Source organism: Neolamprologus brichardi, chromosome 7 (assembly GCF_056152115.1).
Source record: "Neolamprologus brichardi isolate AB-2024 chromosome 7, ASM5615211v1, whole genome shotgun sequence".
In the NCBI taxonomy this organism is placed as follows: domain Eukaryota; kingdom Metazoa; phylum Chordata; class Actinopteri; order Cichliformes; family Cichlidae; genus Neolamprologus; species Neolamprologus brichardi.
The window spans coordinates 37,575,413-37,598,736 of record NC_142110.1 but is presented as its reverse complement, the minus strand read 5'-3'; the positions used below and the strand labels follow the sequence as shown (position 1 = coordinate 37,598,736).

The 23,324-nt window shown below is 38.2% G+C and overlaps 1 protein-coding gene across 1 annotated transcript in view; it reads right to left on the bottom strand.

Annotated features, from left to right (window-relative positions):
* Nucleotides 1-13,436: 13,436 nt before the first annotated feature.
* The window catches only part of igsf9a (immunoglobulin superfamily, member 9a), a 57,681-nt gene continuing 47,793 nt past the window's right edge, over nt 13,437-23,324 (bottom strand). Inside the window, exons 15-21 of the mRNA XM_006795662.3 lie at nt 22,850-23,067; nt 22,409-22,493; nt 21,435-21,605; nt 21,009-21,045; nt 18,467-20,701; nt 17,673-17,746; nt 13,437-16,901 (exon numbers count right to left, since the gene is read on the bottom strand). Coding sequence (XP_006795725.2) covers nt 16,738-16,901; nt 17,673-17,746; nt 18,467-20,701; nt 21,009-21,045; nt 21,435-21,605; nt 22,409-22,493; nt 22,850-23,067 — 2,984 coding nt within the window. The 3' untranslated portion in view covers nt 13,437-16,737. The remainder of the gene's footprint in view (nt 16,902-17,672; nt 17,747-18,466; nt 20,702-21,008; nt 21,046-21,434; nt 21,606-22,408; nt 22,494-22,849; nt 23,068-23,324) is intronic.

Genomic DNA, 23,324 nt, shown 5'->3' with positions numbered 1-23,324 from the left:
TTACTGTGATGCAGAAGCTGTGCTGTTAGATGAATAAAGTAATTGTTAAAATTATTTTTCTCCACCCAACCAGCCCAAAAGACAGGTGAGCAGGAACCACCCCACTGGGAAACCACCTGACTTTCCACCCAATTAGTCACACTGCGCCTGTTTATGATTTTGGTGGAAAACTGTCTAACCAGAGACACTGCATAAGGAGTAGAGATGGCATTCAAAAAATACTTATATCAAGTGACTGGTGACTCTATATATGCAATCATTGTCCCAGTGACCAGTGAAATTAAAGCTAATTTAGATAATGGTCCCCAAGTAGGATACTTATTTTTAGTCCTGCTGGCCAGAAAGGTTTCATCAGCGGATTGAAGTGATCACTCACAACAAATTTGCATTGATTTTCAATGATGTAGTGTCAGAAAAATAGCCACTGAATTTCCTCATTTTAGGGATAAAACATTTAAGGATTTTTCTTATCAACTGTCTAAAAGTCACTTTCTATATTTCAAAGAGACATTTCATTTTGAAACAATGTTCTTCTAAAAGGCTGCACATTTCTCTGATTATCCATTAAAACCCCTATAATCATTTCCCCAACTCAAAAGGTAAATGGAGCAGTTTGTGAGGCAGTTTAGCTCAGCCAGTCTTTGTGTTTAAAAAGGTTGCTTGAGGTGAGCTGATCAATGCTGAAAGTAAAAGTGCATTATGTGTGCACCTTTTAACACATAGCTGCCAAACTTCACTCTTTAGGTGTTTTGACATTCAGTTAAACTAAAGAGCTCAAAAGTGAAGTAATGGAGTCACTAAAAATACTGGACTGAAAATTAGGTATTGAAGCAATGTCAGGGGTCAGAATATAGACAGCTAAATAAAAACACTTAAAGCTAAAAGCTTGACATTTGACCAGCCGAACAGATTTTAAGATCTTTATTCAAAACAGACACAGGCCAATTTTAATACCGGTTGAAACTGTGTTCTATACAGTTGCATTTAAAGATAGCTAGCACTGGAGGATTTAATGTAACACTGTGTTTTAAGGAAGGAAATTGCAGCTCATTTGCAAGTAATTAAATTGTGAAAAAGACCAATGACTAAAATAGAATTATTACTGCAGCTCTTTGTCATCCATGTTATCACCACTGTTTGTTTTTGCTGCTCATTCCTGTAGCTGTGACTTAGTGTAGTCTAGTAAAAGTAAAATAAATGCTCCCTTTGCCAAATTCTTCTGTGCTAAATTATCCTTGTTTCTTGCATTTTGAAACAACTCAAATGTGAGACTGAACTCAAATATTCATGTGATGGTTACAAGCTGTCACACAGAGCAAACTAAGCGAGCGCACTTCTGCTCTGCACACTGGATTGAGTGTGCGGTGGGAAGATGCTGATAGGTGTGATGCAAACCACATTGATGTGAGATGCAGGAATGGTGGCTTTCCTTCCAGCGCAGTTATCAGATATTTGGAGTTGTTCTTGGAGGGAGTTAATTGGTGTGGGTTTATGGTCCTTCTCTATAGCAGCGTGGGGAAAAGACAGCAAGAAAACGAAGCGTAAACTGTCACCAAAGGAGTTTTTCTGGATCTGCAAAGGGCACTGTGGTGGTACAAATTTAACTCTGTCTGTCTCTCTTTTAGCAATTAATTTTAACCTCAGTGCAAAGTTCAGTAACTACTGAGTGCTCTTCACAATATTTCTTTTCCTTCTTTATTCATATATTTTGTCCCTTTATCATTCAAATCCATACACAACCACTACCAAGATGCACCCGAAGGCTCAGTTTCCCTTGAAGCAAGGCCTCTAAAACTGTTTTAAGTTTTAAAAATCACATTTTTTTTAAACAATTTCCCCTTGAAAAGGGAAATTTGGAATTGCACTTCTATCTCTGCACTCGCATGAGACAGATTTGAGGTAAAACTGAAAGTGGCAGAGGTGGATATATTCAAACTTTTCGGTACCAAAAACTCTAAATGCCACAATTTAAATACTGCAACACAATGCCACTCTTTCAAATTCTTTGTTTCCATCACAGACTGTATTTAAAAGATGGATGTAGCCTCATGACATGAAAAGGGAAGCCAGTATAAAAGTAAACTTAACACTAGAACTGCAACATGAAGGTCATTTTGACTCCTTGGCATTTTTAAATTAGTGCAACTCTTAAAATAAAAACCATCACATCATATTTTCTGACATTTGCTGAAATTGATTTATCCCTCATAAAGTAAATTTTGGGGCAACCATTTATAAGAAGAATAACTCCAAGGACATCATATTGACCTCATAGAACTGACCACAAAGTGGTGCACTCAGCCTTTGGGTATTGTCTGGTTGCCTAGGAACATATTTTGAAGGCTGCTATCATATGAGCCAGAGCTAGCTAGATCAGTTTGATAGAGTTACATATATAGGGGACAGCAATTGATGAATAATGAAGATGAATAATTACTGTAGACCGAATAAGTTGCTGGCTTTGCAGGTCAGCAGAGCGACTGTGGCTGACCTGAGGGCCCAGAGTGTGGACGAGTAATCTGAGCAAATATAGAGGGAAATCTGAGCAGCCTAATGAGAAGGGTTTCAGATCTGAGGAGCAGAGCTGAGGAGGGCTACAGACTGAAGTGAAGCAGAGTAGACTGAATGAGAAAGGCTGTGAGGCTGGTGAAGCAGAAGCAGCTGTGGACAAGATGATAAACGTTCTTTGTTCTACCTTTATAATTAATCTTATGACTACTTTTATTATGATTAATTTATTAAAATGCATTCCTTGTTTTGTTGTAGCCAGCTGTGGTGTCAATTTTAAAATGCAGGCAATGCAGGCAGTTCAGTCTGTGTCACAGTGAGCACTCTGCTTTTTTGTTTTTTCTGGGGTTTTTTAATGCCATCTTTTATTTTAGCTTAACTAATACCACTCATTTTCCACAACGATTTATTAATTTTAAAAGTTCTTCTTCCAGAATAATTAAATTCTAATTAAATTCTAAATAATTTGAAAAACTACGATAATCATAAATTTTAATCACAAATGTTATTGTTGCAGGATGGACTCAAATTCAAAATTCAAATTCAAATTTTATTTGTCACATACACAGTCATACACAGTACGAGATGCAGTGAAATGCTTAGACAACTGCTCGTGACCTAAGAAAAAAAGACTATGAATAGGATAGGAAATAAATATGAAAATTAAAAGGGTAAATTTAACTAGGAAGGAATAAAATAAAATTTAAACATTTAAGTTAAAAATGAAATAACTGTACAACAACAAATTAGAATGAAGGGTAAATTTAACTGGGAAAGAATAAGATAAAATATATAAATTAAAGTTGAAAATAAGATAACTGTACAACAAAATACACAATATAGAAATATATAAGAATGTATGAAGAAATGTAGAACAATAACAGCAGCTGTACAAGTATTAAATGGAAATGAAGGAATATAATGTCCAGTGTTGTGCAATCCACACTTGTAAGTATCTTGTACAGTGCAAATATGCTTAAAGTGATTTAAGTGATGAAGTGATTCGATTAGATGACCACGCATCTAATCAAATTAGTGTAAACAAAGTCCGGAACGTCCAGTGTGTGTGTAAGAACCATATGTGTGGGTCAGTACTATGTGGTGGCGTGATTGACAGACTGTATCGCCTGCGGGAAGAAGCTCCTCCTCAGTCTCTCTGTGTTGGTCTTCAGGGAGCAGAATCGCTTTCCTGACCTCAACAGAGAGAACAGTCTGTTGTTGGGATGGCTGAGGTCCTTCACGATCTTCCTGGCCTTGGTCCAGCACCGCCTGCTGTAGATTGAGTGCAGGTCAGGGAGCTTGGAGTGGATGGTGCGCTCAGCTGATCGTACAACCCTCTGTAGAGCTCGTCTGTCCTGCATGGTGCTGTTCCCAAACCAGGTTGAGAGGTTTCCCGTCAGGATGCTCTCTATGGTGCACGAGTAAAAGTTCCTGAGCACCTTGGGGGGCAGTCGGAAGTCTCTCAAGCGTCTGAGGTGGTAGAGACGCTGTCGGGCCTTTTTCACCACAGTGTTGATGTGACAGGACCATGACAGGTCCTGCGTGATGTGAACTCCGAGGTATTTGAAGCTGGGCTCAAAATGCCCTCCCACCTCCCAAGCATTACAAAGGTGCTGTCAAACAACTTTCAAGGTCAGCTTAATAGTAAAACATAGAGCCTTTTGTTGTTATCTGCTCGCTGAATGTAGAGGTACTGTGACAAGCCAGTGATTCATAGCATATACTACTTTTTTTCTTCCACAAGCAAAGGAAAAGAAATCCCCTCTGCACCAAGGAAGGCCACAAGTGTATGAGTGTTCTTGCTGCTACTGCTGGCTTGAAGTATCACTAAAAGCTCCATCTAGAAAAGAAAAAGCAGGACATCCGGACATGCTGCAGCTTGAAATGGATACCTCATTCTCTGAAGCTCCCCTGAGCCTAGGCAGTACTATTCAACCTTTCGCACTCTAAAACTATGCTGGCACAGAAGGAAAAAAATGTCTCCAGACTCAGCTTAAGCCTGTCATAACCTCAGAGTGCCATCAACAAGCTCTAAAGCACCTGATTTCTTTACCTCACGAGATCTGAGTTTAGTGCACTGAGATTTTAAGGATCTCTATGACGTAAATAAGTCTGTCCACTCACAGCTGACAACAGCAGACGTCCCTGTCTTCCTTCTCCGTTGGGCCATCACAAGCCCCCTCAAACACAGCAGCTGTGCCCAAGACCTTCCTGCTGAATAATAACAGTGCCACACAGTAGAAGAACAGGTGTTTATGTTCTGCTTTATATCTCCTTATACTTCCTATAGAAGCCAAAAAATAATAAATACATACATTTTTTAAAATGCTGGCAAAATTATACAACTCTATTATATTAGAGGCTGTTGCTACATTGTGCTTGACAGAAATAACTGCACCAAGAAGGAACGTTATTTCTAGACTTTATTTAATGACTGTGAAGACTCAAAAGGCCAAGTTAGAAACTAAAGGCCAAGTTTTAATGGAGTCAGATCTTGAAGGCTTTTAGCTGGTCCTTGGGTGCTTTTATTATGACATGCTAACCAACTTTAAAACAAAATGTTATTTCATAAGAACAAAAAGCATGTTTTGACTTATTTCTTATTTGGACCACGTTGAGCCCAGAAATTCAAACTTGTATATATTTACTACATTGAGTAATGTGATAAATCACAAAGTATATGAAGCAATGATATCAAATAACTATGAATAAAAACCACACCAAAACCTCTATGAGATTACATTTATGTCTAGCTGTTTAAATAGGCCTAGTACTGCCAATACTGTGCTGCAATACCCTCAAATGGAGGGGGTGGGATTTATAACGACATTTATCTTCATCACAAATGACCACAACAAGCCTCTATTAAATTTTAAGCAGCTGAAATGCTCTAGAGGTTCTGCTTAACAGCGTGTCAAAGCTTGTGGTGACACGGTCGCTGCATCTGGGATGCTTGGGACACTTTGGCGCTAGAGTTGCTAAGGTAACACATTACAGTTAATGACACAGTGTAGAGGTGAGGAAAGATGACAGCATCAAAGCATAATGAGTCATAACAAGAGGATTGTAATTTTATCAGCCACATTAGCATGAGCTGACTTACTTGTCCAAATCGAAAGACTTTTTTTTAGTTTGTTACAGTCTGTACGATCAAGAAATCACATATGTGGATGTTTTGGGGTTTGTTTGTTTGTTTTTTTTAGATTTACTGTTAACAACAGGGGTGTAAAACAGGCTAGAGTTGGTCCACCAAAGGATCCAGTCTGGCTTTGAAGAGTCAAAAAGTCGAAAAGGAAAAGAGCAGAAATCTGTGACTTTTCACTGTATTTCACACAAAGAAGAACTGTGCTGGAAGTCTTTAGGATTCATGAGTGGGTGTCTGAACTGTTAATTAGAGCCAAGACATAGGATTGGCCTTTACTGACAGAAAAATGGAGTGATCTGTTGAGATCAGCTGCATGTGTACAGTATGTGACCTGTGAAAAAAAGACAACCCAACCCTATAATTTTCCACTTTTTTGCATGAAAATTTAAATGAACAAATTGATGATGTCAGACTGAATCTAAAAGGAAACTGGAAGGTTGTTGACTTCCTTGTTTCCTGTTATCCAATGTGCCGTATACTTGAAAACTCTCATAAAATGAATGTTGAATTGTTAAGCGTGGCATTAGTCTCTGTTTTACAATACACTGAAAGTTTAAAGGACGTGGAAAGCAGTAATAAAAACATTTAATGTTTCCACAAACTGAGCGTTCCCTCCATCACATCATAAACGTGACTGTGATTGCTCAAGGACATTTTGAAAATAGCCTTGAAGAAGCCTTGTGCTCAATTTCATTAGTGGTTCCTGGTTTAATCCTGTAGCACTGCACCATATGAATTATCTGCCAGTGGTGCCAAATTGCTTTTGTCCCTATTTCAGCCAGCAGAGCACTGCCAGCTACAGTGCAGATAAGGACAACCATAGGAAACTTTTACTAGAAGAGATTTTACAAACTATGGCATACTGTTGCATCTACATCAGCATTTTTGTTTCCTTACATCACTATAGTTTAGTCAAAAAAAGAGTTTTATATTCTAATTTGAGGATAAATTGGATGCACTCCTATCAACATCTGTCTGATGCCCTAATTGTAGCGTCTTTCTTGGTGGATTGAAGATATGGAAGGTCAAATGTTAAAAATTATGACATAAATCTTGAAAAAGCCAAAAGGCAAGAAAGTAAGAAACACTTCAAACATAAGAAGTTATATAAAGACTTGAAAGGCAAACTCAAACAGCTGGTACGATAAACACCTGGGAACATTATAGGACGTGCAAACCACAGGTGTCAGTTATCATTAAACCACTATGCAATAACGCCTACACAAATGTAAAGGAAGAAACTGGAAATAAAAATACGTAAAAATATAAATGGAAACAGAAGATATAAGTTGAAAACAGAGTCTGTAAAATTAAACTCTCTTAGGTGATTTTTTAAGAATTTCTGTAAATAGTTTCAGGATTAGCTCTCAGTGCTTCTTGGAGGACACTCCAAAGCTCTTTGTTGGCTGTTTCTTGCCTTTCGTTCTGTTCTGTCAAGAGGAACACAACATGCTTGAATGACCACCACAGTAGTTTCTCTTTGCATCCCTTTATTAAGAATGGCTTCTTGACAGACAACCTTCTGCCATTTTTGACAAGGCTTCAGTAAATAGTAGATGGATCAACTGAAAGGACAGATTCTTCTCCCAGGTCTTGTGTCAGGTCTTTGCTGGAATATTTCTTTATAATTTTTAAGGACTTGACTTTGTTTGCTTATATAGTGGTCAGTGTTAAGTGGTGTAACAAAGAATAAAAATGTTCTGAAAATTAATGACTGGAGTGAACATGAGTGAAAAAGCAGTCAAGAAACAAAAACAACAAAAAAGTGAAAGACCTTCAGAATTTCTGTAGAACTATTGCTCAAGACCAAAAAACAAAGGGGGAAATGTTTCCCACTATGCTGTGTCACAGTTTTGTTTTGTTTTTTGCTTCTTTTTTTTTTTTTTTTTTTTTTTTTACCAGTATTAAGCATTTAAGATCTGAGGAGGAAAAAATGGTGGTTTTGAAATAACCATATAAAACTGACAGCCTGGCTACATATCAATGCATAGTTCATTAGTGATGATATACAACTGCAAAGGTGAGTAGCATGGGTAACATTGCGCATTTGTGAAGTCACCATATTTTTGGCATGGCTGAGCCGTGCATTTCACAAAATTATTCTACACAATATTACATCAGTGATCTTTTATTAGTCCAGGCACTAAACTCATCTGCCTGCAGCCCAGAGCTGTCATCCACTGAATACATTAACAACATTAAGAAATAATCACTTACAACAAAAACAGGGCCTGAATAGTTGAGCAGCTGACATCTTATAACAAGCAAGAAAACTCCATTGACCTTAGCACACCGGACTGACTCCACACACTTTTATCTCATTATTTTTTTGGCCAACACATTTGGCCCCACTAACCTGTTTCTAATCAATTAGACTAATGGAATAATCTATTTGTCTGAAACAGTAAACATTCATTGTGTAAGCCTATTGATGGCCTGTATTTAGAGGTGAAAAGAGATCATTCACGGTGTAATCACTGTACTTCATACCTCAAGCCATGGGCTATGCATTAAAAAGAAACAGAAAACATTTAGTTTTATCACATTCTCATTCCTGACTAGTGATTATGAAGTATGAGGCAACAACCAAGCTGTGCCTTTGTGCATTCCTGCAGGACATTTTGCTTGTCGTCAGTGTATGACAGCTCACACTGACACCAGTGCACTGCTATTTTTCTGTCACATTGGCATCACTTAGTTTGCATCAGGCATTCTAGTCTTTGAAGAGGTCTGTCTGTTGTGCGAAGCTGCTAGCAATCAACAGATTCCATTTCATCATACTGTATACACATCACAGGCAAAGTCAAAAAACATGTCAAGGACAATCTTTTCGCTGGTGGTTCCTGTCTGCTATTTGGGACGTTTTGAGGGGATCAAGAAGACAAAACAAATCAACAGGTGCAATATGGAGATTGTGGGGACATGTGATGTGCAGCTGCTCCGATCAAAATGAACAGCTGCAGGCAGCATCCGTCTTATTTGATTGAGGGCAAACCGACACGACAGTGACAAATCATAAAATATCACAGTAACACCTTAAACAGGAAACAGACCTGAGAATTTCTGAAACACTGTGTACTCATTTTACATGTTTTTTTTCCATTGCACTTTTTTCATTCTTGAGAGTCAGAATTAAAAAAGGTTAAATGTCAAAATACAATGGAAAAATGTGTTATGTAGCTGCATTGCCAGAGTGCACACGACAGGAAATATATCACAATTTGCCTACGACATTTTTTTCCTAAAGTTATCTATTAGCGTGGGAATCAGTCCGCACGGGGATTCAGGAACTGTACTTTATCATATCTAGTTTAAATAATCGAGAGAGAGAGCGAGAGAGAGAGAGAGAGAGAGAGAGAGAGAGAGAAATTAATAGAGGAAATATTTTACCGATTTTCAATTCATGGAAAACCATCGTCATGAGCAAAATGATTGGGACCATGTGTAATGATCGTGTTGCCTTTGAAATGTTTGCTTTTATAACAGGAAACACTTTGCAACAGATTACCATCTTTTATTTATTTTTTTAACCTTTACCTGAAGAAACCATAAAGCATGATAGAGTGGTCCCAGTACAGAGTCATACCAATAAATATAAATGACTGTAGATGAAAATAACAATATTTCTTAAATTATAACTGAAACGAAGTGCAGTCGAAAGGTATCTGCAAATTTTTTATGTGCTTTATTTATAGATACAGTAAGATATGTATAGGTATTTTGACTTTAGATCGTCTTCCTTAGTGATCTATGATGATCAAACTCCAGATGAGATGGAAAGAAGCAGATGAAAACATGAGTCATGTCATCTGAGGCTTACAAACCAAACGCTCTAAACTTTAAACACAAAAATTCCAAAAGTTAAACTAAAAAGCTCAACTTTCTCAACAAGTACTTGCACTTGTTTTATAGTTTGGGAATATACTTTGGGTTTAATTTCTATGCCAGTCATAGTTCTCCCAGAAAGCCCAATTCTTCAAAAGGTTTGGATCAACAAAGTTCAATTGACTTTGAAAGCATTTATGCATGCAAATCATTCAAAATGAGCAAAAGAGAATGCAAATCAGTTTAAGAATTCACTTTTACTTTCCTGCTGTGGGAGAGTCAATCCAATGTGTGTGAACACCTTTTGTCCAGTAAATGGCAAACAGTGAAATGGTTCAGGATTGTTTGTTAAAATATGACCGGTGAGGCAAGGACCTCAACATAGTATTCATTTGCACACAAATGGCTATAACATTAAAAAAAAGTGAACTAACAAAATCACAATATGATAAAACATTATTATAATCAAATATTTACACAGAAATCTGAATGTCTGACATAAAATACAACTTTCAAAACTGAGCAAATAACTATAGATCATATTTTTTCATGAGAAAATAAACAAGAAATCTTCAGCTATTATTTAAACATCAAGATGAACTCTGTTAAGTAGTTACAGTCACTTTTGCAACTTTGACAACATTTTTAATAAGGTTCATGTCACATATCACAAGGTTCATATCAGTCATAATTGTTGAAATGAAAATAAATTCAACCATATAAATCGATATATTGTCCTTTTAATAATATAGATGCATATATTTTCCTCATAAAAAAATAAGTCTCCATTTTTTGAGTCTTAGCTTCAGAAGTCTCGCATACAGTTAATTCAGTTAATGAAAAGAAATCCATTAAATATCAGTCAAATATAACTGTCATATTTCAAAGCCCTAAAAAGTGCTATATCACATCAATAGTGGCTGTGGAAAATTAGGCTTACTTATCTTTATGGTAAATGTTTCTTCTCAAGGACATAATAAACCACCCCATATAATAAGGTCATCAATTCTGGATGAACACGCTTTGTAATCAATGAGAGAATAAGAAACACCCACTGCAAGGTTATTGCCCTTGGGATAGCAAGAACACAGATGTTTTTCAAAACCTCTTTCTCTTGGGTAAATGCCTAATTAAAGTGAAATAGGGGTTAAGAAAGATTGTGCTGTACAATAAAAGCAATACAACAGGAGAAAAGTCATTCTCTCCCCTGATGCTATTATTCCACTCTCTGCTGGGAGGCATTCAGAGAGGTAATTAACTTTGCTGACATGTTGTGAATTCTTGCCTCTTAGGCTGAATGCTGGATGTGTAGATAGACTGATTGAAAAAGTCCCATTTAGGTTTCCATCTTTAAATGATCCACGTCCAACTATATTTCCATGGTAATATTGCTGATAATCGCACTAATTTTACACTTGGCAGGAGATAATAGCCACAGCTTATCCTCAACAACAAGCATTAATTGCCATCCTCATTTGTTCTGCCATGCAAAATAAAATACCTGCTGTAGTTTGCTTAAGGATGAAAAAGCACAAAAAAATAATTATGAATGTCTGCACGTCTAAAAACCTGGATGTCGTAGCATGAAAATGCTAGAACACTGAAGCTAGAAAGTATTAACCTGCATTTTACGTGGGATGTTTGTTTCATTTTGTAGCTCTATAACATAATATCTAGTTATCTTCATTACTATTATCTATCAAATGTTTTGTTTTTTTCCCCAGTGTCATGTTAAATATAGAATACATACACACGTGCACGATATATATAGATATTATATATGCTTGTTTTATCCAGCTTGCTTAAGCCCAGATTTACAGCAGTGTAACACTACAAAATAAACACATCAACACTTGAAAAGGAGAAACCAGTCGATTTTTTTGGCTTTTCTGCTTGTTAAATGACTTGTTAACTGACAGGAGTTGTGATACAATGAACTTTAATCTCAGGGTGACCTATTTGTCTATTTTAATTATATATCTAATCATAGTTGTAAACCCATGTTTCCTCTAGCGATTTAAAAAGTACACACTGTCAACTTTTAATTGAGCCTCCAGGTAAAACAACTGAAGATCACTCTTAGGCCCCTTCAGTAATTGCGCTTTGAGGTGGGCATGAGTGAGCCACTTAAGATAATGGAGAAAAAAATAGATTCCACGTGAAATTGGTCTTTTTGAAAAGTTGCTGCAATCAATAACTTTGCACCCACAATGAAATTATATTAAGTTAAATGACTGACACCTGTGTGGCAAAGTAAGAGGGGCCACTCATAGCTAGTTGGATTATTTGCTTCTTGCGTCCAAGTTTCCAAAAATACTGTCATAACAAGGTTAAGATGGCTACGAAATAAGACAATATTTTTCATAAATTCATGACAGCTGCCACTATTACACAACAAAAGTATTAAACTAGTGAAACTAAATTAAGAATTACCACTATTAAAGGTAGATCTGTTTAAATATTGTAGGGAATAATAAAACAAGAAGGCCAACTACTGCTAAAATAAATCAGAGATTTTGCTAAATCAACATGTTTTGCTGCTTCAATTAGTAGTTGCTACTATGATACGGCACAGTGGCTAGCGTTGGAATTGTAGTATAATACATCAAGTGCAATACAACACTTGCTGTTATCACCTAAAATGACAGTTACTGCCAAAATCAACCAGGAAATTCTGTTTCTAATCAAGTCAGAAGTCAATTTAAGAATAGAGAACTCTGTAATGATACTATAGGGTTATTAATTAAAAGATAATTAATAGCTTATGTTAATTACAAGAATCTGTAACTAATCAGCCCATCAGAGGAGGTTAATTTATACAAAGAATTTTAAGTTATAAAGCACATTTAGCATCCAATCAATAGCCCAGTCTTTACATTGTCGAACAATTCCTTTCTTACCTAAAGTCAGAGACTGTGCAAATGATTAATTCACACCACTCTGGTAAAATTATGTCAAGTTCTTGTCATCTGAATGCTACACGTGTTTTCTTTTTGAAGAAGCTGTTGAACTACCTGTGCACAGGCTGCACTTGTACACACTCATTAATGCTTTCAGTGTTTGCTCTTTGCATTGTGAAATCTTTACTCCGCAGCCAGAGACAAGAAATACGTGTTTGTCCCACCCCATAATCTCTGATGTCAAAGCGATATAAAAGTCTAAATAAATGGAATTGCCGAGGATTAAAAAAGATGACTGTGACATTACCTCAGATCGTTTTCTCAGGATGGAGGTTGTCTGGTGCTGCGGCACTAATACCATTAGTATAATTGGAAGCTGGTTCATATGTAATACAAGTACTTTATCAGTCAGTGAAGTCAGTTGCCCACTCAGTGTCAAACGAGCAGAATGGAACTCAATATTTGTACGTCATCACAGATTGCTTCTACAGTTTACATTGTGCAAAGGAAGTAGAGTGAGAAGAAAGTTAGTCTCTGTGAAAAGCAATATATATACAAAATTTTAAGGTCTATTTAGTATAGCTGATTTATGCTGTTGTCCAGTAACAAAATCTATCATCGTTATCATAACTGATTATGCTAATGATAAAGGTAAGATATTATGTTGTCAGCTTGCCTGGTAGTTTTTAACCAAGCTTAAGGCAGGGACCTAAGAAGGGATTAACTTTACCATGGCAAGGAAGGGCAACAGTGAACACTTCACATATACTCACAAATGTATGTAAAAAATTTAATAACAGAATTGGAAATCATTATGTTTTCTCAGGAAAATTAAAACTGCATTTTCCATCTAAGGACGTAGTTCGTGGATTTATGAAGAGGGGTTTTGGGGGGGCTTGCCGGTGGTATGCAGTCTCACATGGCTTTTGCTATTCAGTCTTTCTTTTTATAGAACAATATCTAGGATTTGATGCCACATTTTCAGGGGCTTTGTAAAACCTGAAGAATTGATTAATTCAGAGTTTTTGCCAACTTTTTCTTCTTTAAGAGTTTGATCATTAGAAGGACACTGGTTCATAATCAGGAGCTTATTTGCATTTTCTTTCCATTTTTATCTGGGCTTTGCATAATGTATATTTTAAGCTGTCAGTGCTGTACAAAAGACTATTTTCTATGACTTGTTACAGCAAAAAAGATGACAAATGTGTTTTGGCAAACTTGAATCTAAGTGGAACTCAATTAAACATGTGAAAATGTTACAACCATAGCCCTTAAAGCCATAAATATATGTAGTGTTTCTTAGACTACAAGCCAAAATGCAATACGGGCTGAACTTAACTCATTATACTACAAATCGTTGCCATTTCAGTATTCATTCACTGTATAATCACACAGTTGCTTTAAATGCAGAGCATCCAGTGATTGTAAGTTTAACTTTGATATTCAATAAACATGAAGTCTCCAGTTACTTTCTAGCTATCTCAACTTTATAGAGGGGATGTAAGCACCTTTTTCTGGTTTGTGTATGACATCTCCTTTCAGTGAGACCTTGATTAGTTTCTAGCTTGGAGAGTCACTTCCTGGCATTTGCAAATAATTCATTCACTTCTTAATGGCCATAATAAACGAGAGCTCACATTGAAGCTAATCCTCCTAAGTACACACAATAACTGAAAAAGGTAGCAGTATAACAATCAGCTTTATGAGCCTTTGCTATTATCCACAACTCTTTGTGAACAGGTTATGTTTCCTTAAAAGAGTATTATTATGCTTCATTACCACTTTTCAGTGTTGTGTTTTCCATTTTCTAATGTATATATATATGTTACATATTACCACCTATTTTGCACTAGTTATACTTGTAAAGGTAGGGCAAAAAAACCCAAACAAACAGAAAAAGCTGGTGCTGAATACAAATTGTCTGCAAAGCACTTAGGATTTTATCATTTCCCGACTTGAGGTACAATACGCACACCAGAAAATGAAAATGTTCTACAGAAGTGAAACACTGATTTGCAGTAAATGTAGCTGTTATGAGTGAATTTCAATTATAGGATGGATACCCCACAATGCTTTGGTACACTGCAGAGTTCTGAGTTAATTATTTGCTTGACTAATGTGCAGGCCTTAAGATAGAGGTTCAGCAACCAAAACAATTTTTTTTCTTTTCCTTTCCTCCATTGTTCGTGAAGAAAAGAGCGTGAGGCATGGGTGCATTTCTTTTTCTCAGTAGGTTTACAGAAACAGTGAAGCATTTGTGCTTGGTTTGATCCTCCAGGGGAAAAAAAAACAATCTGCAGTAGGAAAAGGAGGTTGGAAAAAATCTGTTTTTACAATTTGATATGGGAATTATTCCACACATTAATTAAAACAGATTTTTTTTTATGTTATGAATTTGTTCCACTATGCGTTAAAACACAGCAAACTCTTTAAACTTCTTAGCACCACCAGCACGTCGAAAGCTAGCATTGCTTCTTTTTCCGCAAAATAGGGTTCCATTGAAAGGCATATTAAAAGATAACAGCAAACATTAACCTTGCATTGCTCACAACCACTGGCTTTAATAACATTTTGTTCTTTTTGTTAATCAAAATAATATCTGATACTCATGTTACTGAAGCCTGGTACAAGTGTGTCATTCTTCCTGGGCTAAACAAATGACTAACATAGAAGTCATCGATATAAAAGTGCACATCAGTCCCTAGATGAGTGTCCTTGTACACATTCAGCCTGCAAATTTCTTTCAGTATCTGGATTTCAGTGTTGTTCTTCTTCTCTATGCTCTGCAGAATCCTTTAGCTTACCCACCATACGGCTAAAAATGTCTCTGGGCATAATGGTCACCAGCGGTGCAAATGTGTGAGTCAGTGTAGAAGAGAGTCTAAACTTAAACAAAAAGCAACATGCAGTGGGAACGGGGGAAAAGACCTTCATACAACAGAATTTGCAGTCCTACAGCTCAGACAGAAGTATGACTAGTATCCACTGATAAAAGCACAATATCCAAAAAGAGTTTGGCTTAAATAATAAAAATTTGGCTTCAATAAAACTTCATGTGTTTTAGTGCTTTTCAGACTTACATTACACCAGTCTGATCTCTTGCAGCTTTTAAGAAAAATACAACTTTCTCACGACTTTATACTCTTAATTGAACCTTCTTTTCTTACTTATTAAAAACTACAATCACTGTGTAATAACAACATCATAAAGCACTGCAAAATTTTAATTTCCTTCTCTAAAGGTAAATTATAATGATCTCTGAGTTTTTGTTTTGGATTTTGGTTTTTCGACATTGAAAACATATTCATAGAAGTGCGTTTTGCACCATGGTATTTATAATCTATTTGACTGGATGTGTAAAAATACACTCTGACAAGCAAAGCATTTAACTGGGGCCACTTTTCAGCAGCACTCTTATCTCCCAAGTGTTTTTTACGCACGTGTTGCTGGCAGGAAAAAAAAAAACATTGATTAGTCAGAGCTGACCCTTGCCAAATTAGGCAACACAATTTAATAAGGCTAATTTCCCTTTATGACCATAAAAAAAATAAACAAGAAGAAACATGATCTTAGCTAACATGACCCTCTTCAATTACTGAAGATAATTAATGGTCTTGCTGCACTGAACAAGGAGACAGCATGGTGAGGAAGCCTTTCACTACACTGAGTAGATGTTGGGATTCTAAAAAAAAAAATTCACTCTCTGCTGGGAAATTATACTTCTAGAAAGATGGTTACACAAATTGTGCAACAGTGCAGCTGAATGACCTTCTGTATTTTAGTCATCTTCGTTATTGGATGAAATTTCATTATCATATCTGCTGTTAAACTCAAAGGTGATAGATAATATTGAAAGCTCTATCCCAGCATAGACCAGTAACTTGATAATGACTGTGATCGTTTTGTCTTTTGTTTGGTTACTGAGTCATCCCTGGATGATGAATGCATATCAAAGTGCACAAGAAAACACGGTGACCAGATTTGATATTGGTAGATTGGCAGACAGTCTCAAAAGAAAATGTCGAAAGGATGATAGTTATGGGTCACAAAGAGAAACAAAGTTTAAAAGCATTGCATAAAGATAGATATGGTTTTATGCCTCTACTACTTTTACTGGGACCTACATGTGTTGAAAATGATTCTTTTCAGTTGAGCTTAGCAAAGAGAATAGTCTAGTAAAAAGGGCAGTTCTGTACTGGCGTCTCTCTTTTTTTTCTCCTTTTTTTTTTTGATTGAAAGGGGAACTAAAATTGATCACACAATGGCTCATATTCTGCCACATGCACTTTTTTGTCGACATTGATGCGAGTCAGTAAGTGAAAGGACACACCAGGTGAGACGAGCCAAAGGCTGGCACTGTCAGAACAGCACAGTGTCTGGTTCTGGCTCAGCAGAGCAGCTGCTTTGATGCCCTGGGAGCCGAGAAACCTGACTGCAATTTTTCAGTGCCTTAGTGGAGCGCTGCATGCTGGGTAGGCTGCGGCACGGATCAGGCTTCAGCAGATTCAGCGAAGGAAACAGGCCTGTAGGTAAAAAGAAACTTGTGAAATTGTGGTATCTGTGAGTTTCCTGATATTTTACCGCAGATTTCACTTCATTAAAATTGTGCACCCTGTAGGCTTTTGTCCCTTAAATCTTAAACACCCAAACATGTGAAACCCTCATAGGCTACAGGTTGGAAATTAAATATTGGCTTCTGACAGCAGGTTAACTTTGAAGTCAATTCACTGGAGCTAAATAGTGAAACCATCTGAAGTTTCTCTTAATTTGTGCTTGCAATATGTAGTCACAAACATCCCCAGATCAAATACGAGTTTGCTAAGTATTCCATATAAGGAATAAATAATTTAATATAATAATTAATTTAAGCTAGCATACATGCATCTTGTTAGCATTTTGCACCTGTGTGTGCTGGATCAGAGATATATGCACATTCAAGAGGAAGATGCACATTAAAGAGTCATTATAACAAGTGATTGTCATTTGTATTTTTAGTTCAGTTATACAGCTCACAGTCTGAAATGCTGGAGAGCTAATGTTCCATTGTCATTACACATTTAAACAGAAACAATTTGCATAATGTCTCTGCCCTTATTCAGTGTCCCCATCCACGAGGAGTATTACATTCCCACAGGTTAAATGGTGAGGATTTTTCTATTGATTTGAGGATCATAAACCACACAACAATCACATAAATTGCTCAGTGAGTTTCAACAGATTTATACAGTTTTCCACCTTGTCTGTACCCAAGCATAAGCCATATAAGAATATAACAAGAATATAAAAATGCTTACCGTGATGGTCAGCAGGTTGTGAGCAGAAATCAGTAGCATCCCACTCGTAGTTCTCATCGACAGAGACCTTTCTCCTAGAGAGGCCATAAAACAAGGCATGTTTAATGCACGTTCACACACACTCATGACTGTCTACAAATGGAAAAGTACTATGAGCCACACTTCGAGTTCTCCCAGCAAAGAATAAACTATTTCATGTTTTTTGCTTCATAGTTTGTCAGACGGAGCACAATGCTGAAGGTGTTCTTGCAAATATTCAGAAATCTTTAATATTATCATCATTTTTTTTAAACAGCTATTAAATGTTTTCCTGTAGAACAAAGAAACTCTATAATCTCCATCTCATTCTCAGTTATGAAATATATTTTGCTTTATGCAATATATCAGTGTTTGATGTTGATCAAATGGATTCAATTATTTTGATGTTGTTCACACTGTATTCCAAAAAATACCAACACACAAACATCATCAGATGCTCTTCTACCTTGATAGAGTTTATATAAAAATGCAGGATTAAATTACTTTTTTAAAAAAACTTCTTTTTAACTTTTTGATATGTTTTAAAGAATAACCTTGCTCTAAAGTTTGGTTTTCTAAAATTGGGTACACAGCATATTACTGTAATCTGAAAACACAATGTGCAATGTTTCTTTCTATAAACTACATTAAATTGTATATTAGGCTAACCTTGCAAGCCTTGTATTTACGACACAGGGTTTATTCAAGTTGCAAATGTAATCCCACACATTTTGTTCTATACAACATAATTTCCTTTATTCATTATGGCTTAATACCTTTGGCTTGGTTCCATTTTGTTATTTTGTATGTCCTGTGTGTTCCCCTGGGTGTCCTCTATAGTCTCAGGTGAGCTTATAAGTGTTGGAGAAAGGTGACACATGGAAAGGCGCCCATTACTGGGCTCCATGCTTCCTAGGCCACTGCTGGCATAACTGCTGTAGCTGCTGCCAGACTCTGGCACTCCATCGTAGCCTCCTGCCTCCAATTCCAGTACCTCGTGAGCATCGGTGTTGGGCAGTAAGCATTTAGCGGCTCCTTTCACGGCCTCCAAATAACCTCCCTCCTGTTCCATGTCCTCCTGGTAGTCCCCTGGCATTGTGGCAGCACTGGGTACAAGACAGGTCTCTCTTCTTGGTTCGTAATGACAAGGCACATTAGGATTTGTTGTGGGCCTTTCTGGACGGCTCATTGAAAATAGAGGGTCAGCAGCAGCAGCAGCAGGAGTTAAATAGGTGGCATATTTGGTATCTGCATGATCATTTGGAGGAGAGCTGGTAATCTTCCTAGGAGGAGCACTTTGAGGTTTCCAGAACAGCGAGTCTGGAGGACAAGATGATGGAGCAGAGCAGTTTTCTTGGCTAAGAGAGTCTATCCATGCATCAGGAGTCAGGAAATTGCTTTCCTTCCGTCTTCTCAAGTCTAGACTCTGACTTCGCTGCTTAGAGAGTGATATTTTAGAGCCTTGGCTCGGAGCTTTCAACATGTGTGGTTCTAAAGGTTGCGAAGAATCTGGGACCCTGAATATATCATCCACAGAAACAGGGCCACGGCAGTTCAAGCTTGTGCTCCTCCTCATATCATGATGCCGACCTCTGCGGGTCAGTGTGTGCCCTTGAACATGAGATGCAATTCGTTGGTGCAACATTGGCTTTGCAGGCCGCACACGACACATCTCAAAGTGTGGCTCATCTACACTCATCTCAACACACAAATCTTCACCAGTGGGTTTGGGGAGCACTACCTCCACATTTGAAGAGCCTGGCAACGCATCAAGAGCTGAATTAGATCTTTCAGTGTATTTATTGCTGTAGAAAGACAATGTTGAAAGGCTGCCATGACTAAGATTGTTCTGTCTCTGAGTCTCAGAACATGAATCATTTGTTTGCATATCTAGGCCTGTGGATTGTGGTGAATCATTATAGCTTTCTGGTGCTGCCCCTGCTCTTTCATGTCTCTGGTGCTCTAGGGAAAGATGTGGGAGAGTTAATCTGGCTTTCGAAAAACTGCCTGCCTCCTCAGATTGAAAGGAAGTCTGTTTGGGCAAAAACGGAGAAGAATGACAATTGCTGGACTTTAAATATGAGGGAGCTGCAGCTGATGATGCGTTGAGATGGGTCCTGGATTGGATCAAAGTGGGTGGAGAAACAAGAGGATGCGTTTCCCAGTAGGAAGAAGATGATGATAAAAAGCTTGGTGAGAAACAACGGTTCTCCTTGCTGGCTAGGGAGTATCTGTGTGGCAAGGTGCTGCTCTTGTATTCCCATAAAAGCTCGTTGCCACCATCCTCCCTCCTCTTTAAGTCTGACTGCTCGTGCTTTGTGGAGTTTCTTTCTAACGTGTACCACTGCAGCTCCCTCTCTAGTTCCTCCCTCTCCTGAGCCAGCTTCAGGCAGCGGTGCAGGTTCCCCCTTTCCCTCTCATGTTCCATTTGGAGCACCAGAGCGCTTGCAGTTGTAGATGGCTGACCAAGGCCAGCTCGGATATGTGGAAGCACTGGAAATACGGGAGTCATTTCTCTGTCGTGATGATGAATAGTGGCCAAACTACTGTCAGAGCACAAGCTGCTGAGTTCAGGAAAGCCATCATAACTTGACTTCTTGCAAGGCGGGAGATCAACAGAAAGCACAAATGGACACTCTTTCCTGTCTTCCTTTTCCGAGTGCAGTGACACAGACCTTCGAACTTTGGAGTGTTGGTCATACCTTACACTTTTCTTGCTGTGAACACTCAGAGTCTCAGTGTCATACGGTGGGAGTGTGAATCGCCCATCTGGGCCTCTAGAGATCATCTCAATTGAAGGAGAAATTAGAGATGTTGTTTTAGTGAGGCTGTCTCTGCTGTACTTGGACATAAGATGCTTCCTCCGATTATTATTCTCAGTGCTAAATGAGGAACAGTCTGTCTGCAAAGAAGAGGAGGTGGTGGTAGAGGAAGATGTGGGATAGTGGGAGCTGGCTGGAAGCAGGCTTTTCTTCAGCACACTGTCTGGAGTGCTGGTGCCTGAAGTCTTTCTGTGAGGGGGAGAGAGAAAAAGAGGGAAAGGGAGGGGTGACAGAAGAAAATTGTAAGAAAAACTGGAGGTGTGAGGGGAAGAGAAATAGAGGCAGAGAAAATAAGACTGAGCGAAAGTGAAAGAGGGGGCGGGAGAAATATATAGAGAGAGACTAAAACAGCAGCAGCAGCAGCAGAGGATGAGGAAGAAAACAAAGATATGCAATAGAAAATAACTGAAGTGCTGGCATTTTCAGCACACTTAAAGGAAGGCAGAGGGAAAGGTGAATGGGAGGTATTATAATGAAATGATAAAGGGGTACTTACATTGATGGGGAGCATTTATAGATGGCAGTTGGGGGCTCTGAAAGGAAGGGAGAGGGGCAAGATGGCATCTGACTCAGTAGGATACAACCACACTGACCAAGAAGTAAAAACATAATCAACCGTAATAAGAGCCCATTATAGGTCCCGAGGCACCCAGGCTTGTCCAAAAAGTTAATTACACTTACATTTATCAGCCACTAATGAGAAATTACCCTAATTAGCAAGTAATGTAAATGACATCAATAACTTTTACAAGTGAATGGACGAAGGGGGTGGACAAGAGGAGCGCCAAATCCATGCAGTGGGCCATGATTTATATAATGGATTGAAAGTGCTTTCAATATTTTATTGAATAAATGATTATATTCATGATGCAGTTCATCAAAGTGAGTGTCTGCTGAGTCTCTGGAGTGAGGAGCATTTTACCATCTCTCTTCTTTCTGCGGCGCTGGTTCCTCTTGCGGTTGATGATGCAGGCGGACCCCAGCAGCAAGACCAGGGCCAACAACATGAAGCCGACCCCACCCAGGACACCGGCCAGTAACGACTCTGGGACGAACTCCAGGAGCCGGGAAGTGGACGGGTAGATCTCCATACCTGTGACATGATTTCAGCAGTAGTACATGTTGCTAAACAAAGGCTGGTCTGATCATAGCTATTTCAAAAAAAAGTAACATACATTTTAAGTATATATATATATACATATATGTGTATATATATATATATATGTAGATAGATAGGGGGGGGGGGGGAAGAGGGAGAGAGAAGGATATAGATGGATAGAACTATAGGATTACATAAATATATACTTGATTAAAGGGGAAAGCACAAACTTGAGAACAATAGCAACAACAGAATAATACTAAAACAATAAATTTACATTCTACATGATTAAAAGGTTTTTAGGTAGATTTAATCTCCAGTCTACATCCCTGATAATAATGTTCATCTAATCAGCAACTTAATTATTTTGCATAACTTAATCTGTCAGATGTAAAACTGAGATTATCAGCAGAGCTGTGTTAATCAACAGGATATTGTTTTGGTGCTGATGGTCCTACACCATTAGGGGTTGCAGATCTCTCTGTTTAATGTCTCTGTACTCTAGCTAATGTAACATTCATGCCATATTCACATAATAATAAGAAAAGTGCAAATTCAATCACTAACTCTTTTGAGAAGTTATTAGTGGAGCCATTTCAATCATTCAGGCTTCTAATGGACAGCTTTCCCTGAGGCCCTGCTCTAATTTTAGTCTAACGCTGGGAACAGAGGGATGGGATAAGAAATATAGAAAGAGGGGGGAAAGAGTTAGGACAAGGAGACTGAGGAAGTAGAATGGGTTCAAACACAAGGTGGGGAACAAATGTGAAGTGAGCAAGGTTGCTCACCAAACCTACCTGCAGTGGAGACATTGACTGATGGACTGGGCTCGCTCAGCAAGTCCCCACGTCGAGATAGCAGTCGCAGCTCGTACACACAGTCCTGAGACCAGCATCCGCACACACACAAACACACACACACAGTGGGGAGGACAGAGGATGAAACCACACTTTGTCAACACTGGATTGTGCTTGCAATGCTAATGACGTTCATTTGAATTCATGTAGGCCTATACAGGAGAGAAAGAGGAAGGATGAAACAGACTGGAGGAGAAAAAAAAAGGCAACGCATGCAGATTGAAATATGACAGAAAAGTGATGACTGTCATGAAGTGTGTATAATTGAGAGTCTGAAAAAGTAAAACCACGGAAGGAAAGCTTAGATAAAAATCTCAAAGGCATTCAACAGGCAGCATGGACTGATTAGTCTCGCAGGGAGCAGCGTGTCTGGCTTGTTACCTTGTGCAGACCCGGAACCACTATCTCGCTACTGTTGGCACTGATGTCCTCGTCCAAATTAAACCACTCCCCTTGCTCGGTGCGGGATTGGAGAACAAAGCCAGTGACGGGAGGGTGCTGAGCTTCAGAAAGGAACCATTGCAGAACAACACCTACTGAACCCCGATTAGCTGACAGCGATGCAGGGGGCTTTAGTTTGTTTTTCCTTGGTGGAGGATCTGATGCAGAGAGAATGAGAAAGAGCTTCAGTCGATCAGATTGATATGTTCTGGCGGAAAAATTAAATTACACCAGAGGAAATTGCTACAGCCACTGATGCTCAATCTTCAGAATGTGAGGGGAATAAGAGAGAGGTTGACATTAGTCTTTTGCAGTGTACCAAACAAGAAATACATAGTCATATTTATGCAGTTTGGTAAATTCAAGACTTTTTGATAAAAACATATCCATCCATCCAATTGTATCTATCTAATTC